The sequence below is a fragment of the Falco biarmicus genome, chromosome Z, assembly GCF_023638135.1.
Source record: "Falco biarmicus isolate bFalBia1 chromosome Z, bFalBia1.pri, whole genome shotgun sequence".
NCBI classification, from domain to species: Eukaryota; Metazoa; Chordata; class Aves; order Falconiformes; family Falconidae; genus Falco; species Falco biarmicus.
The window spans coordinates 2,967,307-2,981,684 of record NC_079311.1 but is presented as its reverse complement, the minus strand read 5'-3'; the positions used below and the strand labels follow the sequence as shown (position 1 = coordinate 2,981,684).

At 38.2% G+C, this 14,378-nt stretch overlaps 1 protein-coding gene across 2 annotated transcripts in view; it reads left to right on the top strand.

Annotated features, from left to right (window-relative positions):
- EDIL3 (EGF like repeats and discoidin domains 3) overlaps positions 1-14,378 on the top strand; it is a 256,888-nt gene that overhangs the window by 99,693 nt on the left and 142,817 nt on the right. Inside the window, exon 3 of one of the 2 annotated variants that reach the window (XM_056325648.1) lies at positions 2,372-2,401. The exons of the other annotated variant lie outside the window; for it this stretch is intronic. Within the exon in view, the coding sequence (XP_056181623.1) occupies positions 2,372-2,401 (30 nt within the window). The remainder of the gene's footprint in view (positions 1-2,371; positions 2,402-14,378) is intronic. 2 annotated transcript variants of the gene reach the window in all.

Sequence of the window (14,378 nt, the reverse complement as noted above, 5' to 3'; positions counted from 1 at the left end):
GGGACTCAGCTATCCTATTTTATTTAGATGTATACCTAAGTGCAGAGTGGTCCCACTGAAACGACCATCAGAGTAATAACAGAATCCAGTTTTGAATTGCTGATGCTGGTATTCATCCTGATAATTAACCCTAAGAATATTATTCAAATAGCAGTCTGAAAAAAATTTGTTACCGGAATTCTAAGTAACTTTCATGTTCTGTTCTGGTTTTGTAGTCCTCTGCCTCTGGTACCTTGAGAAATTACAACATGCCTGATTTACTTAGTTTGTAGTTTATTTACTTCTGATTCTGTTGTTCTGAAAATGTAAATAGTTTCTTTTTCTTGGAATCAGCTGTCATGCTGTTATGGAACTAATGATGTGTCTGACTAGTTCAATTTAAAAACAAGAGGTTGGTGTTTTCCCTTCTTTCTTTCATTGTCTTGAAATCCTTTACTCTTACAAACATATTTCACTTACAATTCAGCAATTATACAGTAAAAGAACAGGTTAGTGTAAAATTTGAAGCCTTGTTGTGATCCTGACCTATATACACCTCAAAACACGTCTAAACACTAAATGAGGAGTTAACAAAAGGGATTGGTAAGCCTATTAAGTACCCTGTTTGGGCCATTTTAGATCCTGCATTTCACAGTGTACTTTTCTTGTAATGTAGTTGTCCTAAGTGTGTATCTGAACAGCAAGGTATATACATAGAAATCACCCATTTACCTCAGGAACCGTCAGTTAGAGAGAAGGTGGTTGGCTGGTGCTTCAGACAGTAATTCAATATTTTCTATTGATTAGATTTGACAGCCCCCCAAAGGACACCATGTTACTCTGCAATTAGAAATAGCGTGTGTCCAGCATTAATTGTCACAAACAGTTGCATATAGACTACTGTACTGAATCAACTAAGGTGTATAATTGGTCTCAAATACAGTTGGAGTCTGTTAGCCAGGTGTTCGCTATACCTGACAAAATTTCACTAAAATAGGAAAGATCCTCCTGCCCCTTTACTAATTTATTCAACCAGAATACATGGAGTGATACTGAAGGTAAAGCAGCCCATTTACCAAGCATTGCACTGACCTTTGAGAAAATGTTTGAAATCTTTATCTACGCCAAGTGCAAGCTCTGAAGCCTTCAGGATGAACCAGTGTTTGCCATAGCTGTAGGAGTGTTGTTTGTGTAGAACTGATTCTGCAAGAAATCAAACAGAAGGAGCTTCCTTTTCAACTGATAGAGAGACTCCTTAAAAGAAAAACAAAAATAGAAGTATGGACACCTGTGTTTAGCATCTTAACAGGGTCTCTGTATCACATTTGTGGAGAGTCCTTTCAAACTGCTGGGGGCTTTTACAGTGTCCAAGTAAGAAACACTTGAGTGCTGCTTTTTCTGTCATTGAAAACTGTCCCAGACTGTGAGAAGACCATTTTTATGATGCATATGTATATAAAACATACCGACTGCAAGGAGGGAAAGAACTAGGTCACTGATGTACTTTTAAAATACAGTTTTACTGTGAATAAGTCTTTTTTTTTTTTTTTTTTTTAATGTATTGGTAGTAGATAGTCTACAGTCAAAGGTGCTTTCTGATGATAACTTAAGGCAATTTAATGGTTATCTACCACCAAAAGGGAAAGGTTCTAGTATGAAGATACGGATTTTTATTGCTTTCCTCAGACAATAAACATCTGGAATGGAGACACCAATGGACAACTGCCGCCCCCAACCCCAACAGAAAACTAAAGCCAAACCCCAAAACTGCAATTTTTGCTCCCAAAGTACTTAATTGGAAAGAAACTGAAGGGAGCAGAAGGGGGGTGGAGGATGGAGAGATGGAAAAAAGGTGTGAACCAAACCTCTCATTAACTGCTAACCAGCAGCTGGCTTATCTGTGTCATCAGACAACAGCCTTAGCTAACCCAGTAACTGGGTCCTGCGGTCCTTGTTTTGAAGACTTTAGATCAAGAGCAGTGTCTTTGTAGTGCGGCAGCAGCTAGCTCTGGCAGTACATTTGGCTGCAGAGAAGCTGACTGAAACTTCTGTTGAGCATTGCTGTTGCAGTATTGGGCATATCCTACTAGCTAAATTAAGAGGGAAAGTTTAAGAGTGCAATGTATAAATATAAGCTAAGATATTAATTAATTTTAACTCGGTTCTCTAAGATGAAGCATCTGTTTCTCAAGTTGATCAAACTATTTAAAGTTTTTCATGATATCTTATTGCTCATATATTAAGAAAATGTAAATAATGTAACAATTAGCTCTATATGCATTTCTTCATCTGTATTTTTTTCTCTCTCCCTTCTTCTTCTCCATTCCCTTCCTTTTCCCTTTCTCCTTCCCTGTCCCTGCCTCCCCCTCACCCCTGCCACCCTTTTGCACAGCCTCAGTTGAAGAGGAACCAACTTCAGCAGGTACAAATAATTTACAGTTACATCTGCATCACGGTAACCTTTTCTTGAGAGCTACCTTTATTAAAAATAATTTTGACCAGGTTTATTTTGTGTATAGCACATGATACATAGCCATATCGGGGTTGGATTCTTTTCTCTTCTGTCCACTCCCCTTCCTTCTCTCTCTTTTTTTTTTTTCTTTTCAGTTTATAGTCAGTAGGAGATACAGTCCTCCAGCAGTAGTTCAAAATCTTCTCTGCCACATATATTCCTTTTTGCTTCTTCCTTCATTAAGCTGCCACATTGGGCTTCACACAACAAACTAGGTCAAAAGCAGTCAGTGTTTATCTGGGCTTTTTATCTGTCATTATGCTGGGGAAGCTCAGTCATCTGAGTGACCCCCAAAACTGGCACCCTTAAAGACAGCGCAGCCTGGGAGCAAGCAGTGAAGGAAGGGAAGGAGGTGCAGAAGCACCCTGATCAAAGAAAATGTTCTACAAACTATGGCCTGGATATCTGCTCAGTGAGCTTTTATTTCCATTGACAGGCTGCCAAGTAGTGAGAACAGTTAGCAATGCAGTCATAAAAATTAGTTTAGGAGCTCCCCAAGAGACACGAACACGTAGTGTTTATTCTATTGCAAAGATTAACTATTTCTAATTAATTGGCAATCCATTATCTTGGGAGTATTTAAAGAAAAAGAAGACAGTGTACAAAAGAGGAATGCCACTAAACAGCTTAACGTGTTTGAAATGGCACTGAGTTGTATAAACTCAGTGAGCTAAAACATCAAATAACTAGGGAGTCATTTTATAGTGGCTTGTTAAAAGAAGTAAACGTCTCCAGAGGACCAAAAGAGAAAAGGTAAGGAAAGTGAATGAAGAAAGGAGGATGGCAAGGAAGGACTGAACAGTTTACAATGCTAACTGACAACTTGAGAGCAATATAAGTAATTAGAGTACAGTGTAGAATAATAAATGAAAGGACAGAGAACAAAGCCAAGAGTAGAATGTTAGAGAGGGAGAGTAGTTAAGACTAGCACTGAGTAGAGAAAGAAGCAAAAGGGACCTTTTAATGTGAAGATAGTAGTGGAATGGACAGAAGGCATGACTGAGATGAGAAAAAACACAGCAAAACAGAGAAAGGAAGAAAGAACTGTAGAGTACTAAGACACCCCTGAGGAGTATAATAATTATTAAGCATCAGCCTTCAACTATCTGTTTCTTGAGAGATCTGTCAGTCTTAAAGTTTTCATGGAAAATATCTTAATAGAAACCTACTGCAGCTGTTCAATAGAAGTGTCAGATACAGAAGGAGATTTTTTTACATAGGAAAGAAAAAAAAGCACTCCTTTTTCCTTTTATGGAGTTGGTTTCTGTATGCACGTTTTGTAGGGATAGTTTAGAGGCACATATGAACACACCGTGGCAATGTTCAAGGCAATCTTGCTGTGGTTGTGCATTGTAAAACCGTCATTCCTGTTATGACCAGTGGAGTGTCTCATGAAGATATGGCCTCCTTCTGCGTTTGGAACATCTCTGGCGCTTTTGTGACAGCCTGTTAACTGTGAGCTGGCCAAGCTAACCAGATACATCAGCTGGAAATGGGTGGAAGGAGAAAAGCGGAATTTATTAAGACAGCCACAGGGCTCCACTACAGATCTTGGTTACTTGCCAGCTGGAATTTCCATAGTTTCACAAAAGCCTACAGATTCTATATTCAGTTCCTCAGGAGCCCTTGCCTTTTGGGGTGCCAGATGACATTGTTTGTTTACTTTGCATTTGTTTAAATGAATTGTTTTTAATCACTTCTGACTGCTTTGTTTCATTCTGCCGCAGTATCACTGCTTTGTTTACTTCTCCACATAATTCTTGTGTTCAACAAAGCTCAGCCAGTAATTTACAATGAATGTCTTTGAGCATTGCTCCATCACAGAATGTTCCTAAATGTTTATGATTTCCTTGAATTGACCCATTATCTATAACATTATTTACACCAGTATTTTTTCAAATATTTTCCCCCAATACTTGATCAGATATGTTTCAAACTCAAATCAGTTACTTGTGGTCAGCTGAATGAGCTGCACCTAATTTTTAGCTGTTATTTTTATTGTTATAAACTAGTTCTCAGTCCTTCTGGGTTTATTGGCATCTAAAAATGTGCCACAATTATTTATGCGGTAATAGCTGTACCAGTGTAACTTTCTGGATAAAAACTCTTAATGGAAGGACTGATGACCTTTTCCTGTTAGTTATTTCATGAAAGGATGCTGTTCTCTGTAAGACTATACATGTGGGAGTTGCACTGGTACAGCAATGCAGATAGATATTTCCACACAGACAAATCAACAACTAGAAATACACAAACGTACAGCACCAGAATGTTTTTGTTCTTTGATTTGGACAGATGAACAAATGCCTCTAGCATAAATGGTACACAGAAGATTAAGAGACAAAACACATATTTGTAAACATTTGTACAAATAAATCTCAACTGCTCAACTGAAATTATGTTACAAGGGAACATGACTAAATATCTGCAGGAGTAAGTGAAATAATGCTTTCTGTTATTTAGTCTGGTTCTAGGACATTGGCACTTCATGATTAGATTTTTCAGCAATTATTTTTGAAGCAATTATTTTCTTGGGAAAATTTTGATTAGTCTGAAGCTTTTTGCAGGAATTAATTTGACTAAACTTCTCTGAGCACAGAATGAATTTTTTTCCCTACTCAAATGAAAAAATTCCACATTTGGGAAAACAATTATAGTCTCTGCCTTGAATAGAAAACTTTGGATCTTAAACTCTTCTGCTAGGTATTAATACAGTATAACCCAACTCTACATTTGCATGAAATGTGGCTGTGATCAAAATAAGCTGTATTTAAGTGTTGATACTGTTTGTTAGAAATTCCGTAAGATGAAACAATAATTTTCTGCACAGATGTACATAGCTTGTTTTGGATCTTCCTCAGCAAAGCAATGAAGTATGTAGCTGAATAGTCAATGTATAGTAGACTTGTTTTTGTGAGCATGTGTTTAAGCATCTGCTTGCTCAGTTGGAACTTAAATTAGGTACAGTGAAAGTGCAGCCTAGAATCACAATATAAATTTTAACAATATAGCACACTATCTTGCTCCTGAGGGAATCAAAATAAAACCCAGAATGTCGCATTAAGATCAGGAAAAAAGTTCTAAATTTAGTGATGAAGGGCATGCATATAAAAATGAAGTTATTTTTAAACCTTTATTTTAAAGATATTCCTTGTTTGAGCTTTTCCAGAGGAAGATCTGTGAATAAAGTGCAGTCGTTCTTTACATAACAGTAATTTAAATCTCTAAAATCTAATAAGCAATACAAACTTTTCAGGTGCTTCATAATGTAGAGTTTCTATTGGTTTTCTTTTAAGATATGACCAGATGTTGTTTTGAAGGTAACAGATTAGTCCATTCTTATGGGATTGTTCTAATACAGCTTATTTCTCAGATTGTATTGACATTTTCAAAGCTGTGTGTCCTGCTTAAAGCAGACACCTCTTTAGAGCAGGAAGGCAGTCATGTAGTTTGCAAGACGCAGGGGTGCTGAGAAATAAACAGAAACTGTATCCAAAGCTTCACTTCAGTCACCTAGAGCCTTTAGTGGTAATTTCAGTCAAATGTATAGGCAGTAAGCAAGTTTTATCAGCTACCAGATTTTGCTTTTTTCCAAAAAAAAAAAAAAACAAACCCCCAACAAAAAAACCACCACAAAAAAACCCCCACCAAGTTTCTGCCAGTTCGTGATGTTTATCTTAGTGGAGTGTAATTAACCTCCTGATTCTAGGGCTGATCTATTAGCACTGGGAAGGAGGTATATACGTGCCAGCTGCGAGGCCCAGAAGTCGTCACTTAGCATTCAAAATCGTTACAAGTACTTTATGATTGTCTTCTAAACCCTCTTGAGATGAGAGTCTGCATTTAGTGTAACAGATGCAGGGGAGAAAAGATGAGAATATTATCTGGAGGGGAACACGGTATTTTTCCAAACCGTACCTTTACTTACTAAAGAATATGAGGTAGGATAAATTGCAGCTATTACATTAATGTTATGAAGATTATAAACATTATATAAATATTATAAACTTTAAGTTGACTTCCTATTGGGATCAAAACTAGAATTGCTTTTTCTTTGCATTCAAAGGAATAAAACAATATTCTTTCCCATACTTTGCTCTTTGGGATCGAGTCTACTTTCTCTGACAACACCCTCCATGAGTAATCTCGTAGAAGTGGAGTTACTAAAATTTCACTCTTATTGTTGTAACCACCAGGTTGAAGATTATTAATCCTGAAATAATAAATGCCCTGTGAATTTCTCTCTATAGAAATGGTATTTCACAGGGTTTCCTTCAGTTTCAGAATGCTTCAGTCTAATGAACTGTAATTATAACTCATTAAACATATTTCATCTAAGGCAAAGCATACTTATTTTTCGCACGCTTTTTCACTAGAGCTAAACCAAGTTTTTCAAATGATCCTCACAGTTTCAACAGGGTTTTCTTTAGCCCTACTTCTGGATAAGTATTGATCTCAATCTTTTTTTTTTTTTTCCCATTCCAGTTAAATACCTATGATTTTATGTTGTTGTAGACATCTAAATGCTCTCTTTTGATCCACTTCTGCAATATTTCATTTTGAGTTTCAGATCAATTAAGTAGTTTTACCCAAAGCTCATGCATCCTGTGAAAGCAAGATAGGAAAATCTCAGGGCAGTTCTCTTGGAGATTTGTTTCCATGTTTCTTATCCCATCTACACATGTGGCATGAGTCATGTATTTATTATTTCAGGCAGTCGGCATGTAAAGGCAAGTGAACGAAGTGGCGCATGTTATGCTGTACTCTCCCTCACTGTGTCTTGGAAGAATGACTCTTTGATATCATTAGAAATTATCCCAGACTCCTTGAGGAGAGGAAGGGAACACATAAAATCACAAGGAAACATTTCTTAGATGCAATGCTCCAAAAGGCAGGACATCCAATAGAAGCTGTTACATTAGGCTTAAAACAATTTTCAACAAAGCTACCTCTCCTCCTAGTTCAACGCTCACACGCTGACTGTTCTTGTGAGTAACATGCTGAAATGGCAAAGCGAAGCCAGCACCTACTTTCTAGCTTATAATGTATTATAGAATGGAAATTATGTACTCGCTTCCATAAAAAGATGCCTGTGTGATGGATTGGTTTTCCCCTTATGAGGATTCTAGACCTCTGGAAATCGACAGGACAGAGGCAATAATGCCATGTATTTAATATATATTTGCCAGGCAGAAGTGCTAAACTTACTTATGTGTAGATTAAAAACCAGTATGTGCTCCTGTATTAGCTATAAGTAAAACTTTGTTCAATTTTCCAGTGAAATTATTGGTTCCTCAGAAATAAAATTGTCCATGGGACATGGTGAGTTTAAAAAAAAAACAAAACCAAAACAGAATGGAATTCTGAGCCATATTTTTGGCAAAAAACAAGTGCTTTTTCTTGTTCTATACAAACTTGCATTTAGATATTTGCTGAGTTATCACTTTTCATAGATTTAAAACACTAGACATAAAATTATTAAAATCCCAGGTTTTCCCTTGTCCAAATTTCTTTTTATTTTGAGCTAATTTCATAATATCAAATTGTAAAGATTCTGATTTTTCATGACTATTTATGGTGGGAGGTAGGAAGGTTCTGCTCAGTACGACCTTTGTATTATAGTTTAGAATAGTTTGGTATTAGTTTAGAAAGCAGGTAGATTTAGATTGGACATGAGGAATAAATTTGTTGTGGTGAGACTGGCCCAGGCTGCCCAGAGCAGCTGTGGGTGCCCCGTCCCTGGCAGGGCTCAAGGCCAGGCTGGACGGGGCTGGGAGCAGCCTGGGCTGGGGGGGGAGGGGGGTGGGGGGAGGGGGGGCCCTGCCCGGGGCAGGGGGGTGGGAGTGGGTGGTCTTTAAAGGTCCCTTCCAAACCAAACCGTTCTGTGATTCTATGATTCAAATATTAGATAGGTCTTTTGCTTGACGACAGGCATATTGTAACCAATTTTTCATTGTCTTTCCTTCCTTCTTGTCAACAAATGCTGTTACTGTTTGGTGCTACCCTGTTCATCAAAGAGTAGAGGAGATCCAGTTGGTCGAAGTGCTGGCAACATGTTGTTCATTCTCAGACAACTACATTATGAGTTCAAATGAAAAACATTTGAGATCTTACTGAGATTAATATTTACATAGGAATTGTCTGTATATCCTTATATGCTAACTATACAATACGTTTGCCTTAAAAATAATTAACTGATTGTTGATATGAAATTGAATTTCATAAAGGGTATCTCTTCTTCCTGAAAATAATGCCCTAATGGCCTTCTCTTGATTGCCAGAAGTTGAAATTGTAACTCCTTTGATGATGATCAGAAAAGAAAAAAAGAAAATAAACAGGTGTCCCTAGCTTATTGAAATGAAACTTTCCAAAAAGTTGGTATTTTATCTGCTTACTCTCGCACACTGAAGACCTGGAAAGTGCATCTGATCTAGTCTCAAGGACTTCAGTTCACTGCCCGCTGTACAGCAGCATCCAAAGTGGTGCAGTTTTGTGACAGCATGCTTTCAGGCTGTCATTAGGGGCACAATAATTTTGCTGTGCTATGCAAAGCTATTCTGCTTCACACATTTCAGAGAGGGAAAGCATCTTTCTGTATTATTCTAAGGGAAAGGATTTGTTTTTCCCCCAGGGTCTGTAACAGAGATTTACTCGCTTGCTTAATTTGGTTTGCGCGTTTGTAACAATTCCTGTTCTTTTTCTACTTGAAGTACACATTTTATTTTTCAGTCCCTTGAGCTAACTTGTTAATTACTTTTCCATATATCCCCCCCAAAAATATAGACTAAATCAGAACATTATATAAAGGTCACATTGAACCCTATTCTGATGGAAATGAGGCTTGTGGGGTAAAAATAGTTCTAGATATCAGGTGGCACTTAAGGCTATTACAGTGGGCTGTCACATTTAAAAGCTGGACATCTTGCTTAGGTCAGGAATGGAAATTAATTAGTAATTTCAGCCTATCCCTTAGTGAACGTGTGTCCTTACATCATAAAATAACTCAGTTCAGCAAAATCGCTCACTTCTTCTCAATATTAGACATAAAGCTTGCTAGGAAGTTGAGATTAACCTATTGATGTGGCAGGTATCTGAGAAACTCATAGATGGGTGTTTTCCCATAATCTTAATTGTTTTAGAGAGTGATACTTGTGGTGAATACACAAGATTCATCCCAGTGTACAAATACAAGTGGAAGATCATATAGTATCCCCTAAACTAACTATTGCTTTATGTCGTGAACATTTTCTTTTGCTTGCTTACCACTTTCTCACTTGAACTTTGAGACAGAAGTTTTCCATGCCAGGCATCTGCCTCAAGCTGAACTCAGCTTAAATTGTTTCACTGTTTCCCGTAATGAGGTTAAGGAAAAAAGGTGTTCTGCTGCCCATTTTGATTCTCAAAGCTGTTCTACTGAGAAACCTTTCTGCTCTGATACTTTGGAGCTGGGACATGCAATTTCACAGTGCAGTGTCAGAGGTTGCTTTTATTACTGCCGCGGAAGGGTCCAGAGTCAGCCAAGGAGGTGAGCGTAGCTCATGCTCAATGTGCAGAGACAGCTCCTAACCTAACAGAGTAGAGAAGCCTGTTACAAGGAAACCAGCAATGCATACTGCTGTCTGAAGGTGGGTGAAGTCAAGTCTGCCATGCCAACTATCAAAGCATCTCTGCGGCAGGGAGAGCAGGGAGCAGAACAGATGGAAATGTCACTCTGGGGGGGAAGCAACACCTTTGCCTCAGGCTCCAGCAATGTCAGCACTGTCTATTGGTACCAGGTCTGTATCAACAGGGTAGCTTTACTTAGGTACTTTTCTCTCTGGGAAGCAGTATTCCCCAAAAAGGGGCTTTGCAAGTGTCTAGACCCTCATTCAACAGAGAGAAGAACTAGCAGTTAAGACAGGGTCATGTGAATAAAATAATCAAAGATTATTATTTGTTATTGCTTGCTTCATCCTCTGAAGTGGACCAAGAATGACGAAGAGCAAGAAGAAGAACAAACTACTGTACATTTTGCTCCAGGGATCTCAGTGTACTCTGTTGCTCCTTGAGTTCTCCGTACTTCCAAGTAGAACTGAAGCACAGCAGAAAATATGGCAAAAGGCTAACCATGGCAGAGAACAGATGACAAAATCCTCTCCTGTTAGAACAGACGGATTTTTATCTAAGAAATGGTGAAAACTGAGGCGAGAAATGGCTGAGGGAGAAGGGAGTTGACAAGCAAAGAAATGAGATTAATGAGTTGCACATGGGCACAGAGTGAGTGGGTCTGAATATGTGCACAGAAAGGGAAAGGCTGCAGTGGGCTGATCTGTGTTGGGTTGGCTGCTCTCTGAAGACTTGTTTCCTTCAACGCAGGCCATTTATTTCTCGTTCCTTCTTCCAATCTACTCATGCTTTCTTGCTCTCTCCATTTCGCTTGTGCTAGCAATTGTGCAGCTACATGTTAAGCTGCATCAGGTGGCTGTTCAGGCTGAAAGCAGCCTCCTCCCTAATGCCATTTCCTCAACAGAATTTGTGTTCAGTTAGTTCCAATCCTTGATCTGATTGCCATGTAGTGCCGTGTGTGCTCTCAGCGGGAAGGGGAATTTGGTGGAGACATGTAGCAAAACCTGGAGTGAAGCAAAAAAACCCCCAGTCATCTTTGGTGAGATAGTGTAATTAAATTGGATTAAAGCAGTCCAAAAATTCCCATCCAAGCATTAGATGTGTGGAAAGTGAAAAAAGAGCAAATAATGATGAAAGCAAAACAAACAGGAGTGGTGAGTGGTTGGCTGAGGACTTGGTAGCAGGTTAACAAGCATGATGGAAAGGACTCTGTTCAAAAAGACCATTCCAAAGAGTCTTATTTTGTGCTTATGTTGGTTTTAAATTGTGTTATGACCGTCTTTAAAGCATTAGATTGACTGTGAAAACATAAGAGGAAGAAGTTTTTCTCATTTTCTGTTCCATGTAAATTCAAGTGGTTTTGAGTAACTAAGGCTTTGTATTATGCATTCATTCAGGAGGCTAAAGAAGTAATGACTAATGACCCATTTGCAGAATGACAGCCAAGTTAAGGACTATAAAGTAAGCGTGCTTTTAAAGATGTTAACTATTTTTTGTATGAACAATGAACCAGACCTTTCCATGACAGACATTGTAACCCAAAATAATAAGGTTTTAGTGGTACCATATACATTATGAGTACCAGTTCTTGCATATATATGAGTTTGGAATCCTCACTGTTGGCAGTTGTGAATTCAACACTAAATTGTGCGAAGACTATCTGGGCAGTAGTCTTCTTTCTGGGTAGCAGTGTAGCAACATCATGGGTAGATGTTATCTCATCCTCATTTCCTCTTCAAGAGTGAAGAGTCCTGTCTAGGTCAGTCTTTGCAGTCAAAGAAGTGGAACACAAACCTGTAGAGGACAAGTTATCCCAGTAAGTTAGATATTTAAAACAGAAAGCAGCTATTCCCACATTTTCTCTATTTACTACAGGAGGAGTGTGCATGGTTAATATCAGTTAGGAAGAAACTCTGAATTTAAGTAAAACCCTTTGTCTGCTTCCTACAGGAAGGACCCACAAATGAATTTTGGATTTGTGTAGCCCAGTATCATGGCATGTATGCACATACGAGTATGCACACATTTATGAATTTTCTTCTGAGGTTTTTAGAACCTTAACTTTTGTAAAGCTGTTGATTTGTATTGTTTGTGATTTGTTTTTCTTCATATTCAATTATGGTATTTCCATCCAGGATATATGTTTAGCACATTCAAAGTTCTGTGCTTCAGAGATTTTGAGCCTACAGAAAGCTATATCCACGTATAACTGTACTGACACAAGTTTCTAAAGATCAGGCTACAAATAATTATAGTTATATAAGACAGCATGGCTGTGATGAGGTTTGCTGAGATCTAGTGGTCTTTGAGGTGGGTGTACACTCTTGGTGCTGACTACCTCAACATAATATTTGTAGATTAAGAGCAAAGTTAACCAGTGTGAAACTTTGAAGTACCCTGTACCATTGATATGATTGCTGTGCTCCAGTGACATGTTCGAAGAAGGGTGCCAGAAAAGCCTTAATTTGAGAATATCGTAAAACCAATAGATGGAGAAACAACAGAAAAATTAATCAGGTTACAAAGTAATGGAAAGGTGTAGGTATTGCAAGCTCATGCTGTGTACCGTCCAGTCCTAGCGTTGTTTGGTGCAATAAGGAAGAGAAAGAAGAGAAGCAGAAATTTAAGTTGAAAGCCAACAACAAATTGCCCCTATATGTTATTATTATTATTGCTCCCTATCTTATAATGTTTTACAGCAGGATAAATGGGAAATGTCCCTCTCTAATACTCTTATGGTAATGACCCTATTGCATAATCTCTACAGTTTTACAATTTTGCAGATATGCTGAAACAGCCAAGGAAAGTCTTTAATGATAAGTTCAGTTGCGTATCTTGTATGTTTGTTCTAGCAACTTTTGCTGTCACTTCATATCTCCTGTTCCTAAATAAATATGTTTTTTATTCATAAGTCTTGTTTAAGTAAAAAGCAAGCAAACTCTGATGCTGGGTTTCTGTGCTGATTCTTGGTAATCTTGCACAACAAAAAAAAAAGTTAATTCTTACAACCAGAATCGTTGTCCTGCCTTTTCAGTAATTCATACCATATTAGGTAAGGGTGTTAAAGAACTTATACATGTGCCTAAACGTAAGCAGGTTGGATGGCTGCTAAGGAGAGGAGGAAGTGCGAAGGGAAGGTCTGTGGCATGTGGTGAACTAGCAGAGAGCATGGCTGAACTGAGAGAACATGGCGCTTCAGTTACATTCAGGCTCCTTTGTGACTGATTTTATAATCGGGGAAAGATGGAAGGTTGAGGATCTTTTTCTGATGTAGGTACGTAGAGTTCAGGAAGGGAGGGTTTGTAGATACAGGTAGTGTATTTTATTGAACCAACTGATAGGTGAAAGGGACAGGCATTAAGACAAGTTTGCTTTTCTCCATGTCTGAAACAGCAGTATTCTATCCGTCATGTTCATGCATAGTACCATTACATTGTTGTGGATTTGTAGTGTATCAAAGCCTAGGAAATGTCAAACCTGACAGATAATGGAATTATCTGCAAATGGAATTAAGTGCCCTGGAGGACCAACAGCAGGGTTTAAAAGAGAGCTGAGGTGAGTTGTTTTCTTCCATCTGGTCTTTCTTATCATGAATCTCTTTCATTAGCCACTGATCCAATGCCCAGTTCCCATCCAAATAAGGTTCTTCTGCCCATTACTAATCCCCCTGCCCCCCCCCCCCCCCCAAAAAAAAAAAAGCGCCAACAAAACTCTACCAAGTAAAAAAAGCCCTGCTATCCAAAACTGTCTTTACTTTGGCTTTAGTCAGTACTATTTACCAGTAAGGGACCATCTAGCCAGGCTCTGAGTAGCTGTATTACTGAACTGCTGAGAATATCTTTCAGTCTATTCTAAATTGAACAGGGAAATAAAATGTTGAAGATTTGGCATTTATATTTTGATAAACAGTCAAGGCTTGTCTGCCATTAACATTGACCAAGACTAAAGAGCCCTTTTAAAAAGTGTCATTGAAGCAACATTACAGGTAAAATCCAGATGTACTTCTTATCACAAAAAGAACATATATTGCTTTAGGGACAGAAATATTAATCAAATGAGTTCACTTGGACAGGGATATGGGGATTTCTGCACATATACAGCGATTTCTTAGACCATTTCTGGCAATAACAAGTATCTGCCACTTCATTCATGTCTACTGATTCTTATTGTTGCTCTTATAGATTGACTTTCCGTATGCTAATGACCATTTGCCAGAGCCAAGACCTCCCTTTTTTCTTTTGTCTTAGAAATTGAATAGATTCTTTTTTATTGTATAATCTTT